Source organism: Numida meleagris, chromosome 1 (genome assembly GCF_002078875.1).
Source record: "Numida meleagris isolate 19003 breed g44 Domestic line chromosome 1, NumMel1.0, whole genome shotgun sequence".
Taxonomy (NCBI): domain Eukaryota; kingdom Metazoa; phylum Chordata; class Aves; order Galliformes; family Numididae; genus Numida; species Numida meleagris.
In genome coordinates, this window is record NC_034409.1 from 50,681,154 (window position 1) to 50,699,953 (window position 18,800).

At 41.5% G+C, this 18,800-nt stretch overlaps 1 protein-coding gene across 4 annotated transcripts in view; it reads left to right on the forward strand.

Annotated features, from left to right (window-relative positions):
• MKL1 (megakaryoblastic leukemia (translocation) 1) overlaps positions 1-18,800 on the forward strand; it is a 99,626-nt gene that overhangs the window by 18,499 nt on the left and 62,327 nt on the right. For 3 of the 4 annotated variants that reach the window (XM_021384518.1, XM_021384535.1, XM_021384526.1), the window contains one exon: positions 210-471. In XM_021384518.1, the coding sequence (XP_021240193.1) occupies positions 210-471 (262 nt within the window). Of the gene's footprint in view, positions 1-209; positions 472-9,956; positions 10,018-18,800 lie in introns of those variants that run through there. The other variant, XM_021384549.1, reaches the window with a different exon arrangement.

Here is an 18,800-nt window from a genome sequence, read left to right on the forward strand (position 1 = left end):
GTCTCTGTGGTGACCCTGTTGGAGGCAAAAGCAAGTTTATAAACTGATGTGTTTTGCAGGTTTCAGTTATTGGACGTGTTTCAGTTGAGAATGATGACACATGCGCTCTGCTAAAGACCCCGTTTCTCGAGAGCGTGGAAGTGCCGCAATGAACTGGAGGTTTGGGTTGGGACTCTGCCATGAGATTTACGTTGTGATTTGTCTTGCAGGTTGCCATCACGAAAGCCAAAGTGGATTTCTCCGGTGTGGTGTGCCTGCCCCCTTCCGTCATTGCTGGAAATGGGCTGGACGGAGGAGGGGCTGGCGAAAATGACGATGAGCCGGTGTTGGTGTCCCTTTCGGCGGCCCCCAGCCCTCAGAGCGAAGCTGTTGCCAATGAGCTGCAGGAGCTCTCCTTGCAGCCCGAGCTGACCCTCAGCCTCCATCATGGCCGAAACCCCAACCTTCCTCCGCTCAGTGAAAGGAAAAATGGTAAGTGGTACGGTGAACTCCATTGGCCGGCTCACAGGGAGCACCGTGGTGTTGATTTGGCACATGTTTAGATGGCAGTGCTGCTTCTTAAAGCATTTTATTTGAATGAAGAACTAGTGATCTAGTGTTGACAAAACAATTCCCATTGTTAAGTGGGAGGGCTTGATGTTACTGGCTGTGGAAGTTCCAGACAACTCTATCGATAAATGCAGTTAGATGATTGTATTAGATAAATACTAGAAACAACTTCCATGTGTTTTGTGGTGACTAAAAGTTGTGCAAGGCCAAGAGAGAATCAAAGGAAGTATTAGCTCATCCTCAGCCTAGAGCCTTCAAGGATCTGTAAATTTTTCTTGGTCACCTTGATTTGTACGTTACTGAGGGTGAGCAATCTTTCTCACTGCAAGCATCTGAAAAGTTCTGTCACACTTGTTAGAAGGAGGGACAAGACCTTGAGTTAACAGTGCAATATCCTAGTTAGGCCTTCTAAGTCCTAGAGTGAGAACGACCAGCGTGTTTCTCAAGTTGTGGTTGAACAGCATGGACAGCAAACAAAGGAATCCCTCTAACTGTTTGCTGACTGACAATGGTTTGACAAAATGTGGGGTCACTGGGTGACCAAAGTTTCCATTTCCAGGACATGAACTATGTGAAGTTCAGGATTACCAGGCTGCCATGAAAATTCTGTGTATTCAGCCGCATCCTGGTAAAACTGGTGAAACCATTTGATAACGAGTGGCTTCTGTTTGTGAATTCCTCTTGATCATCTCCCTTTACTTCACCCCCTGGGTTATGTGTTGGTGGCTCTTGGCAATACGAAGGGCTTTGTACGTAACTGTTGTAGTGTGAACTGCTTGTGATCAACTATACACACAAGATGCCAGAGACTTCTGGATGCCTTGTGTTAGGCATTATATGGCGTGTTACATGCATTGTACAGAGCTGCACATCACAGTGTATTGGAAACGCTGTGGAGTTTTGGAGTGGCTTTATAGTCAGTACTTAATGTTTATGATAAAGTGATGTGGAATATGTGCACTTTAGAAAAGTAGTTTAGATTGGAGGGATACCACACTTGACGCACTTGGTTCCTTAGCTTCAGAAATTGAGCATGCCCTTCTCTGAAAAGTGTGTTAGTGTTTTGCTGGTTGGAAGAATTAATTAATTTCAAGCCAAGATATTGTTTCTAGAAGGACTACAAAAATTTCCTCGTTCATATACATTGTGCCATTGTTCTGTGATTGTGGTCACTTTCCAAGGCCTTAAAAATGGAGAAGCTAGAAATTGCAAGTGCAGAAAAAAAAGCTAATAATCATTAATGTTCACAGACTTCAAAGTATAAGGTAAAGGACAGCAGATGAGGACGAAGGGTGGTGGTGGAAAATAAAGGAAAAACAGAGTATGAGTCATCGTGGTAGACTCTGATCTCAGCACATCCCAACTAGTGATAGACTTGGGTATTTTATAGTTATGGTGGCAAGGAGATATTTCTAATTAAATTTAAAGAAAGCTGTTCTGAGTGTGGTAGAGGGCTGGAAGGCAGCAAGGGAAAAGCAAATGATTCTTTGCTTCCAAAGCCTAACAGCTAGCCAACTGAATGTGACTGTGAATTTACTGGAGGTAGGATTCCTCATAGTGAAGGAGACACGATAAAGGATCTGGGACGGAGAACAAGCAGTTATTCTTGATATCACAAATTAAGGGGATGCTAGTATTGAGGACTGATAGGAGTACCTAGTTAGGAAAAGGAACCTTGTAGCAGCACTTTGAATAGATAAAGCCAGGACAAAACAGCATTTGTTATGGTTAGAGAAAAGGGTATTCTGTTATCGAAAAGATAAAGGCCATATACAATCTAGTAGTTTGGATGGTTTAAAAAAAATGGTATCTTGCGAATATTTTAAAGAAGTCGATGATTTTTCTTTGCCTCTATCAAAATGTAATCCTTATGGGCTCAACCTTGAAGGTGTGTCATTGTGGGCTGCCAACCTACTTGACTGGAATAGGCAAAATACAGCTGGGTTAAAAAATATATATATATTTGAAATGGAGCACCTCTGTACATATCTTTTGCCAAAGAAAATGAGGATATTCCCGGAAGTGACTCATGAGGTGGGTCCCTTCAGGGCTGGCTCTCTATCAGTGCTCAGCGCAATAGCAGGAATTACACTGCTAGAGGTGCAGCTTTTCAGACAAGGCATGAAGTCCAAAGTCCCCACTGCAGACTACCTGACCTTATCTTCAGATGCATGCAGTGTACTTTTCTACCAGGCTGTGATACGTTATGTGCTGTTTGTGTGTACATTTGTTCAAGTTCCATGGGACTGAAAAATGCTGTTGAAATGGGGTTATCTGCAAACTTGTCACAACATAAAAGGAGACTTGGCTTAGTGAGTTGTTGAGAAACATAGCTGATGTGTTTTGCTTGATAAACTAGTTCTCCTAAATGGGAACTTTTCAGTTATCTTGGGGAAAAAGTTGCATGCTCATTGAAAGCTATTGAGCTTTTTTTAAGAAAAAAATTTTATGAGGTATCTTTGTTGCTGTGCTGTTGGCTTCAAACACTTTCAACAACCTTTAGAGACGATCTGCTAGTTTAGATGGCAATCTGCCTAAACATTTGAGCGATCCTTAATGGTCATAGAAGCCTGTCTTGTGCTGTGAGGCTGCTTCTGTGACAATTTGCCAAATCCCAAGTATGAGGAAGATTCAAGATGAGAGGTGGTGGGAAGGGAGGAGATGGTAAAACCCGGGACTTGCTGGAAGCTGCCTATCTGTGTCAAAGGGTCTCCTGGTCGCAGTTCTAGACAGGCATTGCTGACTCACAGCTGAAGGAACTAAGGCTGAACTGCTCTTACAGGTTAACCCTTTAGGCAGCCCGCTTACAGAAAGCTTTTCTTATCTGTGGATACCTGTAGAAAAACGATATGTGCCTATGCACTGAATTTGTTACTTCAGGCAATGATTCTGGAATGTAAACGATTAGCTGAGGTAAAATAGAAAATTCTTTGGCATGTAAAGCATCATGGATTGTATATCCCATGGGAGAACTGGGAGTGCAGTCCTGTATACACATGCTGCCGTGTGCCCTAGGACAGTAAATTCCTTTTTCTCTGCTTGAACAGAGCTGGAGAGCAGCACCAGACTTTCTTTGTGTTTTCTTATTTGTTTTTGTTTTGTTTCTTTTTCAGACCCAAGCTCCACTTCATATTCTTCTGTTACCACAGCTATGCCTTATCCTTGTAGGTCCTTAGGTGGGTGGCTATAAAGGCTTTAAAAATCTTGACTGGGTAGTGGTTATTAAATTACACCAAATTAAAATGAGACAAAAGTTAGTAAGGGTATGTGTGAAGTACTGGAACATAATGAATAGATAAGAAACATTTTTGTCACTTTAATGGAAGGTAGCTATATGCGGTAAGGCGTTCATAAAATATTTTGACACTTTTACGAGGTACTAATCGGACATTAAGCTTAATGAATCATTTAAGGTGTAGTCATTTAATTTTTGTTTCACAGTGAATTTTTTACCTGAAATTCACATTCAGTTTCTTCCCCTTTTTTTTACCCATGTTCGTCAAGGCCTTGATCCCACTACTTTCTTAAACTGAGAGATTAGCAGCGACTGACTCATTCTCCTTACACAAGCCAAAAAAGGTCATTACAGTTATCTGAAGCTGTTAAGAATCTTGTTGTTTTTTTTTTCAGTTACGTGCAGTAAAATGCCAAGATGACTTTTCCAGACCCTTAGGGCTAGGCTGAGAGTAAGGGTCCTGATAAATGTGGTTACAAAAAAAAAAAAGGAAAAAACAGACTATAAATATTTAATCTTGCGCAGATTGATCATTTTTTAATCAAGATCATCTATCTATTTAGCTTTCATTTCAATTGTTTACTCCCCTAGTTTATTGGCCCCCATTTTCCCCAGATGAATTCAGATTTACCTCATGAAAAGCTTTGTGTTAGAAGTCTGCCGCTGTCCTGGTGCTTCTCACTGCTGGCTTGTTTAAGGTCAGGTAACATTCTTTCAAATGACCTGTTGCATTTTGATTACGAGTTTGGACAAAACTTGTACTGACTTGTCGGTTCTTTGGGGTTTACTTAATCTGAGATGCTTGCCTTCACCCAAGCACCTTATGGGCTGGGGGATGGAGGCTGGCTGGAATGCATGGAATTTCAGTATGACTTGAAGTCACATAGCAGGCATGTGCTTTAGGTATCAGAAGGTGCTCCCTTTACAGCGAAGACCGAGTGCTGTGCGAAGCATGCGATTAATTGTTGCCACAGAAGCTGCTGGAGATTATATCCGCTTACAAATTGCAGTGTGGAACTTTTTTTAATGATTCTAAGGAGCTGATTTAGTGCCTACTCCTTTTACTGTTGAAATATGGAAGTATCAGGGCACCTGGTTTTATTGCAAGGAATTCTGTGGGTGATTGCTGCTGTAATTCTTTTGTTAGTTTATGAGTTCCAGTCTCCTTCCTCTTGCCCTTTCCCATCCTGGATTGTCATATTGAACACAGGCAGATTCAGAAAATCATTCCAGATGAAACTCAGGATGTTTTTGCAAATTTTATAGCTGTAGTCTTGCAACTGTTACATGAAGGAAAAAAAAAAAAAAGATTATCTTAAAATCATGACGTAAGTGATCCTTTTAAAAAGTGCTTGCTATGACTTGAAGGTAAGCATGTGTGCTTATCAACAAGGGTTGTATTTTGTTCCTGTGAAAGGAGTGTTTTACAGATGGAATCATTCTGAAATCCTTTTCTCAGTGTGGAGGATTTCTGGAATAATGTGACTCAAAGTTGCATTTAATTACCAAGTGATGATTTCTGCCTCATCAATTTACATACGAGGAAGATTCTTTAGTCTGTATTGTAACAAAGGGACCGAGGCAGGAAATGTACAGCTCTCTCTGATCTGTCCTTCACACACATTCCAGGGAGGCTGCCTGTTTTCTCTTTTGTGTGAGTAAGAGGAATGGTTGTTAGAATAAAAACAAGCAGTCTGTCTTGGATGGATTTGCGCTAAGAGACTGTGTCTCAGGAGACTATAAATTTAGTATGCTGTCTGAAAATCTCTGATAGAGCTATGAGAGTCAGAGCATGATGGAAATGACTGGCCTATTACTGGTGGGAGCTACTAAGCAACTGAGAAGTGGTAATCTCTTGAAATATTTAAAACAAACAAACTTTTAAATAGCAGTGGGGGAATAGTTGATCTGGAGGGAGTAATGCCAAAGGCAGCTTTAATGTGGTGGCTTTAGCAAGTTAGCTCTCAACGCAGTTTTTGTTAGTTCCTGATTAAGTTGACATGATTGTAATGCCCTTCCCCAGTCACTGGTGTATAATATCCCTCTCTCCTATGCTTTTCCTTTTCAGTTCCTTTCTTATTCCAGTTTGTCTTTGATTTTTCAAGGTTAAGGCCTACTGGGTGATCACGTACACATAGCATTTGGTAGCTATTTAATAAAAACTTATTTTGGATGAATTTGAACTGTTCACTAAGCATGTCAGACCCAGATCTAGGCAGTTGTTTTGTTTATGTAAGTAAGGTCTCTTTTTGCTGTTTTAAGGGTACTACTGAAAGGAAGTCTGGTTTTCTAAAGGGAGGATGCCGTTCTGCAGGACTCTGTTCTACTTAAAGCATGAGCGGCTGCTTCATGCAAGAAAGGTTCTCATCCTTTCACAGTAGTCACTTGCTGATGGTTCTTGGCAAATTGAATCTCATCTTTGCTAATAGCCTGTTTCTGTAACATGTGGCTTTCCTTACGAAAAGCTCCAAGTTTTCTATAATTCATTTCTATTAGGATACTATCAGCCACTTCTGCACACTGCAGCTCTCCTCTGCAATCAGTGCGCTACCACAACGTGTAATGGTGAAATCTTGGGTAGAAGACATGAGGTGGGGCAATCTTCATCTTCCTTGCCAGTCAAATTAGCAACATCCTTTCATGTGGGCTTACAGCAGCACTCATTACCTCTATGTTGAATATTAAAAAAAACTGGCATTCTGCTAATACTATGCATATGAAATTACCTATGTAACTTTGCTGCTGTGCTTTGTACTGCAGTAATGGAGCTGGAGGTTCCAGGTCAATGCCAGGGCTGCTCTGCGGCCAGGAAGGCTCCTAGTTTTCAATAGGGCGTGAATATGATGCAATCTGAGATGAGTTAGCTGCACTTCAAAGATGATAGGACATACGTACCCCTTAGTAGATGTTTGTCACACGTTATTTTTTCTCGGACTTCTAAAATGTCTGCTTTTTGCACCAATTCTGAATGTCTCCTTCTTTCTGTACAGCAATGTTATTCTGGTTTGTGATGGTTAATGTCATAAATTTATTCTGTTTGTCCATAGTCACTGATGGTGTGTGTGTGTCTGTTCTTCACGGAGCCAAGTGATGATCCTGGGCACTGCCGGGAAGAGTTGCTTTACCCTTTCTTCACACTGTTCTCCACACATCACCAAAATAAGTCTTCATCTCCATAACCACCAAAAATAAGTATGTATTCTGCTGAACATCATAGAATTGCAGAATAACCTTAGATGTAAGGGACCCGTAAGGATCATGGAGTCCAACTCCTGGTTCCACACAGTACCACCCAAAAACGAGTCTGCACATCTGAGAGCATTGTCCTAATGCCTCTTGAACTGACAAATTCAGTACTGTGACTGCTGCCCTGGGGAGGCTGTTGCAGTGCCCAACCATGGTCTGGTGAAGAACCTTTTCCTAACACTCAATCTGTCCCTCCCTGACTCAGCTCCATGCCGTTCCCTCGGATCCTGGTGGATGAGAAGTTGGACATGAGCCAGCAGTGTGCACTTGCAGCCAGGAAGGCCAACTATGTTCTGGGCTGCATTAAAAGAGGAGTGGCCAGCAGGGAGAGGGAGGTGATAGTCCCCCTCTACTCAGCTCTTGTGAGGCCTCATCGGAGTACTGCGTTCAGACCTGGGGCCCCCAGTACAAGAAGGATGCAGAGCTCTTGGAATGAGTTCAGAGGAGGGCCACTAAGATGATCAGAGGGCTGGAGCACCTCTCCTGTGAAGAAAGGTTGAGGAAACTGGGCCTGTTTAGCTTGGAGAAGAGAAGGCTCTGGGGAGACCTCATTGTGGCCTTCCAATCCTTGAAGGGAGCGTATAAACTGGAGGGGGAACAACTGTTTACATGGGTGGATAGTGATAGGACAACGGGGAATGGTTTTAAACTGAGACAGGGGAGATCTAGGTTAGATACTAGGAGGAATTTTTTCACTCAGAGGGTGGTGATGCACTGGAACAGGTTGCCCAAGGAGGTTGTGGATTCCCCATCCCTGGAGGCATTCAAGGCCAGGCTGGATGTGGCTGTGGGCAGCCTGGTCTAGTGGCTGGCGACCCTGCCCACAGCAGGGGGTTGAAACTAGATGATCTTTGAGGTCCTTTTCAACCCAGGCCATTCTATGATCCTGTCGCTGTCACTAGAGAGGCATCCTCTCAGTCTCCTCTGGGCTTAACAAACCAAGGAACATCAGCCACACCTCATACATCTTGCCCTCCAGGTCTGTCATCATCTCTGTAGCCCTCCTTTGGATGCCCTCTAATAGTTTTATGTCTTTATAGTGTGGTACTCAAACCTGCATCCAGCGTTCAAGGTGAGGCCACGCTAGTGCATATAGAGTGGGACAGTCCATTCCCTCATTGGTAATTACCTTTCGGTATGATGACTACGGATATTCACAATGGATGTTCAAGTGACTTATTTTGGTAATGAGTGTCTTTAAATTCTCAGGATACAGTTTGGCACTGCAACTCCTTTCCATAAGGATTGCACAGCTAGAATTAACATTTAGGCCTGCAGTGTATCCACAGTGAAATCTAAAACTGTGAATCTAGAACTGCGTATGTGGTGTTTGACTATGGCAAGCCCAAATGAGCTGATTTTTTTTTTTCCTCTTACAACACGCTATTGATGTGAGGTGTGTGGAAATCAGATTAATACTGTAATATCATCACTGCAAGGGATTTTCCTGTAGCGGTTAAAGTCACCAGATGAGTTGCTGCAGCCTCCTTTGAAGCCCCAGATGTCTTTGTGTGGGGGAAGAAAGACGTGTTGCTAAAACCTGCACCGCTCTTCTCACAGCTGTCAAGCAACTGCTGGGGAAGTTCTTGCATCCAAGTATGAGAGAATCCCTCAGGTTGCTTAAGATCGGAGGGGTCGGCAAACAGTGCGAAAGCAGCTTTGCGTACCCCATTCCTCACTTTCATGAATGCAGTTGTGGAAGACCAGGGAATCTACATGCTCAAAAGGATTTTAAATCTCAAAATTGGTTTATATATTTTATGCAGGGATTAATGTATTTTTTGGCTTGGTGCAAATATATGCAGTTACTTACGGGCAGATGACCTAATGAGAAGTGATGGGGAGCCTTGAGAATGATGGGGAATAAGGAAAAGCTGCTCTGGGGACAGTAGTGTTGGAATTAGTTTGTTGAGATAATTAAACTATCTTTTGGGCAAATTACTTTGAGACTCTTTAGAGACTGAAATTGAATTTACTTTCTGTTGGAAGCTAGAATTGTCTAGTGAGGAAAGGCTTAATTCTATTTTTAGGTTTTAGTCTCGAGAAATATTTAACTACAAAAGTTTTGTCTGCTACCCCAAATCTTTTGAAACAAATCATCTGAAGGTGGGAAATGTCTACAGGTTAAAAAAATTAAGCCAGGTTGGATAGAGGCTGTAAGCCATAATGATGGGAAAAGTATGAGAGAGGATATTTTTGTTTCTTTGTTTTGCTTGTTTGTTTTGTTTTTAGGAAACCGACACTGCCGCTTATTTGACAGAAGTTCGAATCCCTTGTTACAGCAGTTCAGGTTTAGTGTGCTTTTGATAGGGACAGAGAAACAATGCAGTTAGTGAGAAAAATGACAGATGAAGGTTGACCAAAAGTGATTGATCTGTCAGCAGGATGTATGAGTTTTTGGCCGCGCTGTTTCTAAGCTGAGGATCTCTGCATGTTTATGTTAACAGTGGGTCTCCTTGTCCTTGGAATGAAGTTGCCTCATCAACAGAGTCCCTTAGGGGATTGAAAGTCTACTTGAGACGTCATCGTTCCCTTTTAAAGGGGGAAAAAACTGCCAGTTCTTATATCTTGGACTCCTTCCTCCCCCCTTCTTTTCACTTACAGAGCACCAAGGGGCGGACCTTACTTCTGCAAACTACACATCTTGTGTTCCCCTTTGAGTATTCATTTTTCTTCTAGCTGTAATTTGATTCTAGGCTGTTCCAACTTGCCTGTAGTGAGTAAGCAGAGAACTACATGTTGAAAGACTGACTTTTCTCAGTAGACACAGTTTTCATCATATGAGGATAAGAATTTCTTGCAAGTTGTGAACAAGTTTAAAGTTGATAGATTCTTTGTGGATTTTTCTTTTTTTTTTTTTGTATATATATCTTTATCTGTGTGTATATAAAGAGAGGTCTCTAAGGGATTGTACCTGTTCAGAAAACAGTTGAGGATCAACATGACACTTCTGGAACCAGAAATGCAGATGACAACACTCCAATCAGGTATCACCCCAAACATATCCTGTGGGTAAATGTTGCTGGTGAATCATGGATGCTGAGCTATGTAGGGAGTGTCAGGACAGGATGTGATTTTGAGTAACAACAAATTAGAGAGCTGTTGTGATTTCATGTGCAGGTTAGAAATGGGTACTACATGGATGCTAAATACTAATCGCTTTGAAGCTTCACTGGAGATAAAATTGTCTTTCTGCTCTTCATTTGCTAGTCCCTGGTGTTAAGCTAATGTGTCTTGCAAAGGCTGGAAGATCCCTGGAAAATCTATGACTTTTCTAAAGAAAATTGCTCTGTTTAGCTTTTGGATGATTTGTTGGCTTTTATTTGGCAGTTTTATTGGTTTTCGATGAAATGTGTTCTTTGGAGAGATTGTAAATTTTTTTTTTTGGAAGGGAAAAACATCTCGTGCTTTGAAAATTCCCAATGCTGTTTTTATGGTTTGAGAATTAAAATGGTATTCATTGTGTATACATGATTTTATCCTAAACACTAAGTGATGTAGCACTTAGCTCTTAGATATGTACAGAGTTGCCTTTCTGATGTGTAAGACATGCTAGAGTTAAAATTATCTGTTAATGACAGTATGGTGTACTTATGTAGGGCATTTTTATTTGCAGCATTAGGACATTCTGTAATCATGAAACTAAGCAAATATGTATAGATATGAATGACCTCTGTTTTATGGGTGGGAACAGAGACTGACCATAACCTTGGGAAGAACCAACATTATACTAGTAGTAGCATGGAAGTTTGGGTTTACATTTGTGAACTCTTGTCTTTCGTAGAGCGTTGCTAGAAAAGCAGAACATACGTAGTACCAGAAGTGTCAAGACAGACTCATTTCTAAAAGTTAAATGCTTTTTCTTTTCCTTGAGTTGGAAAGAGACAAGTGAAACAGTAACTTCAGAATTTTAGATAAGTGTTTTGTTAATGTCAGAAATGGCTGTTTTTTTCTGAATGTGCAATGTTGCCTTCCCCAACTTAATGTTTTGTAAAACATCTGAAGATTGTATGCCAATAAAGACTGTATAATCTTTATTTTGTAATTCTGACATATGATTATGTTATTCCTTGTGTAGAGAACCAAGGTGCATGTTTCCCACCTCCTGTTGTAGACTGGAAAGGCAAGAGAGTTGTTACATCAGGGCTGTGTCTTATATGGAGTGCATGCTTTGTCTTAATTCATGAATATTACTGAAAGGTGTTTCGAGACAACACAGTCCATCATTCCTATAGTAGTACTCTTGTAGTCTGAATTCCAGAGTTAGGATTTAAACATTAGCAAGGTGTTTGGTATGGAACAGGACGCATATGGCAAGGCAGTATCTAATCTGTCTTGTAAAGAAATTTTGTTTTCCTTCATATGAAAGTCTTCATGTAAAGGCCTGAAAAAGACATTGACCTCAGCGTGCCTTGTTTCTAATAGGTTTTCTAATTGTTCTCCCTCTTTTTTTATCTAAAAAAAAAAAGCCATGGAATTTACATTTCAGGGTACTTGTAACTAAATTTGTACATGATATTCTGGGAAACTTGAAGAATAAAGTAAGTCTTGTCAAAATTAGGGAAACAGCCTTCATATTGATATTACTTTTTTTCAAAACGTCAGTTGTAACTGTTTGTTTTCTTCTAGATTATTTACTACCATTTAATACTTAGGGTGAAAGTTTCTCCCACAAAAGAATACTTGGATGTATCTTTTGCTTTTAAGTCATCTAGTCCTAGATTATGCAGTGGTGTTCTGCAGGTTTAGTTCATCTAATGAGGGGTACACGTTCATTGCACCTCTTCCATCAGTGGCAGCTCTCTTTTTTTCCTGATCAGCTACTGCTGGGAGAATGTTAGCAAGGGAAACAGGGAAATGTTTACATAAATGGATTCACAAGATTGGTTGGGAAATAACGTATGACAACAGGACAGAGCCATGTGCACAGTAAGTTTTAAAGATCTGTCTTCAATAATGGAAGTGTATTATCAGCTTCTAGATAAGGAAATATGGCTACTAGATGCCAAGAACAAGTTGTTCAGCAATTTTGCCCAAAGAAAACCCCAGTGACTTCAGCTGCTGTTGGTTGCTACTGTTGTTTGGCTTACTGTGATAAGTTGTGTTTTGGGCAAACTACCTGAGAGATGAAAATTGAATCTTCTTTTTGTTAAGAGCTAGGCTTAACTTCCCAAGGCTTCACAACTGCCATGTTCATCTTCAGAAGCCCTGCTGGAAAGATGGAAGCTTGAAACAGTTGTCCCAGTCAATACATCAAGTGTGCAACATGCTTCTCAGTGGCCTTGGGAGAGGTAGGAGAATCATGACATAAACTGTGTAAATAAATCATCCCGATAGGCTTGGGTACCCAAGCATTGAACAAGCACATTCTTATGACCTGCATGCTTTAAGAATGCTCAGCCTACAGAGTGCAGGCTGTGTAAGGCCTCTGTAAGGGAATACTTACTCAGAACAAAATATAAGTGAAGCAGAAACAATCTGATTATTGAGGCACATGTTGTACCTCAGGAAGGAAAAGCAAAGGTGAAAGTCAGACTGAAAAGACATTTCAAAAAGGCAGCAGTCCCAGAAAATATGTAAAGCTGAGAGTAGAAACTTAACTTCTGTATGTGAAATCTAATTGGACTGCTGAAATTCTTGGAAGATTTGACCCAATAATTCACACAGCAGTCGTGCAGTGTGAGGTAAAATTGTACATTCATGTTCAAGAACTTGAGTTTGGAATCCCTGATGTTCCAATGTGCATGTTTTCATTCCGTTGAAAATGAAGCTGATGTTCAGGTCTATGCCAAGCTCTTGGCAGTGGGAACTCTCTGATTATCTTTTTTTGTCCAAAAGTCACTTAGTTCCTTCTGCTGCCTTTAATGACCTAGAATCTGACTTGTTTGTTTTCTTTTATTTATTTGCTGATTCCAGCTTGCTGTTTTCTTCTCATTATCTACTTCATTCTAATCTTCCTATGTATTCTCTCTCTTTGCTTCTTTTGTTGGTCACCCAAGGCCTCTGCTTTTTTCATGTCACTACCTATTATCCCATATAGAGATCTTGCACATTTTTTTGCTGTTGGTCACCATTCAGATCAAGATACGGATTGAATGCTATGTTGATATGACCTGGCTTTGATCTGTAACAGACTGTTTGGCTGAATCACAAATATTATTATTATTATTTTGTTAATGAAGAGTCCTGTAGGAACACTTCTATTTATTTGAACAGTCTACAATCTGATAAAGCCTAAATCAGTTTTTGAGCAGTCATGTAAAGGACTCATACAAGTTAGGAATATCTCAGGAACCTTGGGTATGTGCCTGGCCTCTCTGGAAAGCTTATTGTAGAGAAAATTTCCATTTGATTGACATCTTTTGTCTGCTGTGACTGATTTTCTGTATAGTTTGATGCCCGTATAACAGCTTCCTTATTCAGACGTCACTGATTATGGTAGTGGTGTGAAATAACAGCTGAATTACTATTGCGGTTTATTTTGTTTGTCAATACTCATACTGAAATTATGCTTCTAGAGAAACTGTATTTACTGATGCTGAATTTAGTTTTTTTTCAATTTGATGCTAGTAAGATATACATTCAGATTTTTAGAAGTTCAATATTTTTGGCAGAATTAGTGATCTTCCAGTATGTGCTGATTTTGTGCTTAAATGGTTAATGTATACTTCTGAAGATAATTCCCTTTCTTTTTTTCTTGCTTATTATTCTTCACATGTTCCTTTTTATGACTCCTAGCAAGTAGCTGGGCAGAAATATGTGTGCTGTACATGTATAGAGGTGCAATCAGACAGATAAAACCCAAATTTCAGATCACTTTTGCAGATATTTTGCATGAAAGGATGAGAGTTATGGCCACTTACGGTCATTCAAAATCTAACACTGCATTACACTAAGGGATGTTAGCAGTAGCCTCCTTGGACAAATGGCTAACTTTTGTTAATTAATTCCATTTCTGCTAAATTTTGATGTGTGTATAACTTTCTTATTTGAAAAGAGAGCCCATGTCAACCTAATAAGATTCAACAAGGCCAAGGGTAAGGTGCTGCACCTGGGTTGGGCCGATCCCAGATGTGAGTAGAGACTGGGAGAAGAACTCAGTGAGAGCAGCCCTGTGGAGAAGGACTTGGGGGAGTTCTGATGGATGAAAAGCTCAACATGAGCCAGCAGTCTGTGCTAGTTCAACAGCGCCAAGTGCAAGGTCCTTGCGCCTGGGTTGGGGCAATCCCAAGCACAGATAAAGGTTGGGCAGAGAATGGCTTGAGAGCAGCCCTGAGGAGAAGGATTTGGGAGTGTTTGTTGATGAAGGACTCAACATGAGCCAGCAATGTGTGCTTGCAGCCCAGAAGGCCAACTGTATCCTGGGCTGCATCAAGAGAAGCATGGCCAGCAGGTCGAAGGAGGTGACTCTGCCCCTCTACTCTGCTCTTGTGACACCCCTCCTAGAATACTGTGTCCAGTTCTGGGGCCTCCAACACAAGAAGGACACTGAGCTGTTGGAGTGGGTCTAGAGGAGGCCACAAAGATGATCAGAGAGCTGGAGCACCTTTCCTTTGAGGACAGGCTGAGAGAGCTGGGGCCCTTCAGCTGGGAGAAGAGAAGGTTCTGGGGGGGACCTTATAGTGGCCTTCCAGTACCTGAAGGGGGCCTACAGGAAAGCTGGGGAAGGACTTTTTATAAGGGCATGTAGTGATGGGATGATGGGAAATGGCTTTAAACTGGAAGAAGGTAGATTTAGTCTAAATGTTAGGAAGAAATTCTTTACTGTGAGGGTGGTGAAACACTGGAACAGATTGCCCCCTGAGGTTTTAGATCCCCCCCTTCCCTGGAAGCACTCAAGGCCAGGCTGGATGGGGCTTTGAGCAACCTGGCCTAGTGGGAAATGTCTCTGCCTATTGCACGGGGGATGGAACTGGATGATCTTAAAGGTCCTTCCCAACCCAAACCATTTTATGACTCTGGGCTTCATCTAAAAGAGGGGTGGCCTGCATGGTGAGTGAAGGGATTGTCCCGCTCTGCTCTTGCCTCATGATGCCCCATCTAGAGTACTGTGTCCAAGATTTGGGCCCCCGGCACAAAAAAGACATGGAGCTGTTGGAGCTTATCCAGAGGATATCACGAAGATTATCAGAGAGCTGGAGCACTCCCTCTTAAGAAGACAGGCTGAGGGAGCTGGGCTTGTTCAGCCTGGAGAAGAGAAGGCTCTGGGGAGACCTCATGCTGGCCTCCCAGTAAAGGGAGCTTATAAACCGGAGACAGACCAACTTTTTAAATGGGCAGATAGCGATAGGACCAGGGGGAATGGCTTAAAACTAAAAGATGGGAGATTTAGATTAGATGCTATGAGGAAATTCTTTACTCGGAGGCCAGTGACGTGCTTGCACAGGCTCCCTGGAGAAGCTGTAGGTGCCCATCCCTGGAGGCACTCAAGGCCAGGTTGGATGGGGCCATCGCAGCCTGAGCTGGTGGGGGGCAGCCCTGCCCTCAGCAGGGATTTGGAAATGGACAGGCTTTAAGGTCCCTTCTAGGCCATTCTATGATTTACTGCTCTTAGTTTGTTTCTGTGCACTGTGCAGTGGTTTGCACTGTCTTGGTATATACTGCACATTAGTAATTGTGTGTTATCTTAATTTCTTTCTGTGAGTATAATGAAAAAATTATCACTTCCTCTTGTAGTGATTTATTAGATAACCTCATTGGATTTCAATATGTTGTTCCATTGACCTTCCAAAAAACCTTAGAATCTATTCAAGATCAACGAGGTATGCAAGCCAGAAGCATACTGTTCTAAACTGTTTGAAGAAATAATCATAGAATCACACATTGCAGGGGTTGGAAGGGACCTCAAGAGATCTCCGAGTCCCGCCCCCTGCTAAAGCAGGTACCCTACCAGAGGTTGCGCAGGTAGGCGTCCAGGCGTGTCTTGAATATCTCTGTAGATGGAGACTCCACAGCGTCTCTGGGCAACCTGTTCCAGTGCTCCGTCGCCCTGATCATAAAGTTCTTCCACGTGTTTGTAAGGAACTTCCTGTGTTCAAGTTTTCGGCCATTGTTGCTTTGTCCTATTGCTAAGCACCACCGAGAAGAGCCTGGTGGGACTCATCCATTTGTCTCCCACCTCCCTTTAGGTATTTATAAACATTAATCAAATTCCTCCTCAGGTTTTCTTTTCCTCAGGCTGAACAGACCCAGGTTACTCAGTCTTTCCTCATATGGGAGATGCTCCAGGCCATTTTTCATCATTGTGGCCCTTTGCTGGACTCCTAGGAGAGCCCTGTCTTTTTTTGAACTAGGGAGCCCAGAACTGGACACAGTATTCTAAATGTGGCCCCACCAGAGCAGAGGGGAAGGATCACCTTCTTTGACCCGCTGGCCAGGCTCTTTGTAATGCACCTCAGGATACCACTGGCCTTCTTGGCCACCAGGGCTCACTGCTGCCTCGTGGCCAACCTGTTGTCCGCAACAATCACTGAAAACTGGGGTCATCTTGAACGAAATGTGAAGCTTCAATAATATCCAGGCAAAAAAGCTGCATTTTTGAGCTACTTTAGCAGACTAGGGATATGGCAGATTCAGATTAGGACAAACTAACGCTCATTCCTTCCAATTTGCCTTGTAGCTTGCAGACTCTTTCCTCTTTAAAGTAGTTACATTGAAGTGCTTTAGTAATGTCAGCTGCTAAACCACTTTTCATGGGTGGAAGGGGGACAGGCAGCATGTCTGTGAATTCATAGAAAGGTGGTGTCCCCCATCCGATTCTTCAGGAGTGACAAATGTAGAGCTGCATTTTCTGTGGCTGTGTTTCTCTTTCTCCTATTGCCAGTAAAGTTTAAATCCAGTGGTGTTTATAATGGAGATCTCTCATTCATGCACGGAAATGGCTTCTAACTTCATCTCGTCTTTTTAAAGTACGCTGGTAGGATTTTTTTCCTTACTTACTGCTATTTTCATTTACTATTAAGAAGGGTTTTTTAATTGTAGCTTTTTTTTCCCCTATAGTTTTTGGCCTTTTGTTTTGTTTGAATAGCAGAACTTAAACCATTACATTCTATTCCTGGTCCCCATCCCTGCTAAGTTTGGAATTGCAAGATTGCAGTGAGTTCCTGAATCAGAGCAATTAGGATTTTGGTTTTGGATGGAAGATGGGGGCGAGGGTAGAACATTCCTGGCTTTATTGTTTACATCATCACCACTTCAAAAATAGAACTTTTGATTTCCATTTGGAATCTATGGCATTTGGAAATGTAACTTTTGTATCTAAGTAGCGAGTTCCTGGGGAGTGTAAAGAGTTCCCTGGTTTTGTTGCTGGTAAAGTTCCCTGAGATGTGTATATTCTGAGTAGCGATAAAATGACACTTCACTGGCTTTTAACCAGAATCCTGCATGTGATCCAAAGACTGAACAGAGTTATGTGAGCCTCATCGTCATCGTGCAATGGGAATTCTTTCCGAAGCAGCAAATGGGATGTTCTCGAAGTCAGCTTTAAATATGGAAATTCTTATGCCAGAGCTGCTAACTGCGCAGAGGTCTGAGTTGGCTCTTATAAGACAGGAGGTGAGGAGTGCACGGCTGTAAGCTGCAACGTTGCTGAGTTATTCCATTCATGAAAGATTTGAGCATAACCTCTTGCTGCCTTTTATCCCTGTGATTAACTACTGAGTAATCAAATTGCTGTTGTTGTGTTAGTCGAATGAGAGTTAAAGGATTGAACTGTAGCTAAATGTGTAAAAGATGCTTTACTTTTTAAAATTCTTAATAAAATTTTAAATAAAAAATTACTCATTAGAATCACCTAATTGAGCGTATTGCCTATTTCTAGTCCCAGTTTCACATTTAAACAAGAGGCTGCTGGAAATCTATTAAAACCTGGGACTTGTACTTGTTGAAGTGTTAAGTTACCTTTTAAAAACAGTAATTTTTTCTCCAGATGGTTTGGAAATGCTCTGTTCATTCATTGTATGCAGTGAGTGTTGCACTGCGGGTTAAGACAAAGGGAGGATGAAGAAAACCATCCAGGCAGCTTTTTGTCCGTCCTGTGAGCCAAGATGAACTTGTAAGTGTGCACACAGGCTGCATTTGTTCTAAAACGGCAAAGATGTGCTAGACACAAAACAATTATTCACAGATTGCTTTGATTCCTAACCTTTTTGTTTGTTCCAGCTTATTGGAAAATTAACTAACAAGAAATAGCTCTCAGGGATGTGCGTGTGTGCAGTGCTCTTTGGTTTTTATACTGATTATATCACCGTACTATTTTATTTGTACCATTCAGCAATTGCTGTTTAAAACTAAATGAGAGTTTCAAATGCGTATCAACTTGTGTCAGGTTCTCTATTCTGTAACTTTAATCAAAGCAGAGTCTGTCTTGCTGAAAAACTAATGCTTTACGTATAATGGGCCATACTTAATTGCCATCACTGTATTCTGTGAGCTACCATTTCATTTATGTGATGAATATAAATCAGCTTTTCTCCAGGAACATAGTTCAAATGCGTGAGCAAAATTAAGTAAAAGAAATTACTTAAATCAACTTCTTATTTGGTGTCTTTAGGCATGATTGTAAAATTAAAAACAATTACTGATTGCTTAAACAGACTCAGGCTCATCATCGTCGTGTGTTGGCTGCCGGTGATTTAGGTTCTAGATTAATAGCTGAGCATGTGCTATGCTCAGCCTCCCTAAAGTGATACAATGATTACACTGTACGTGCTTTGCCTAAAGGGGAGCAGTGCAGACACATCTGTTCTGTTTTCCCATTACCTGCTCACTC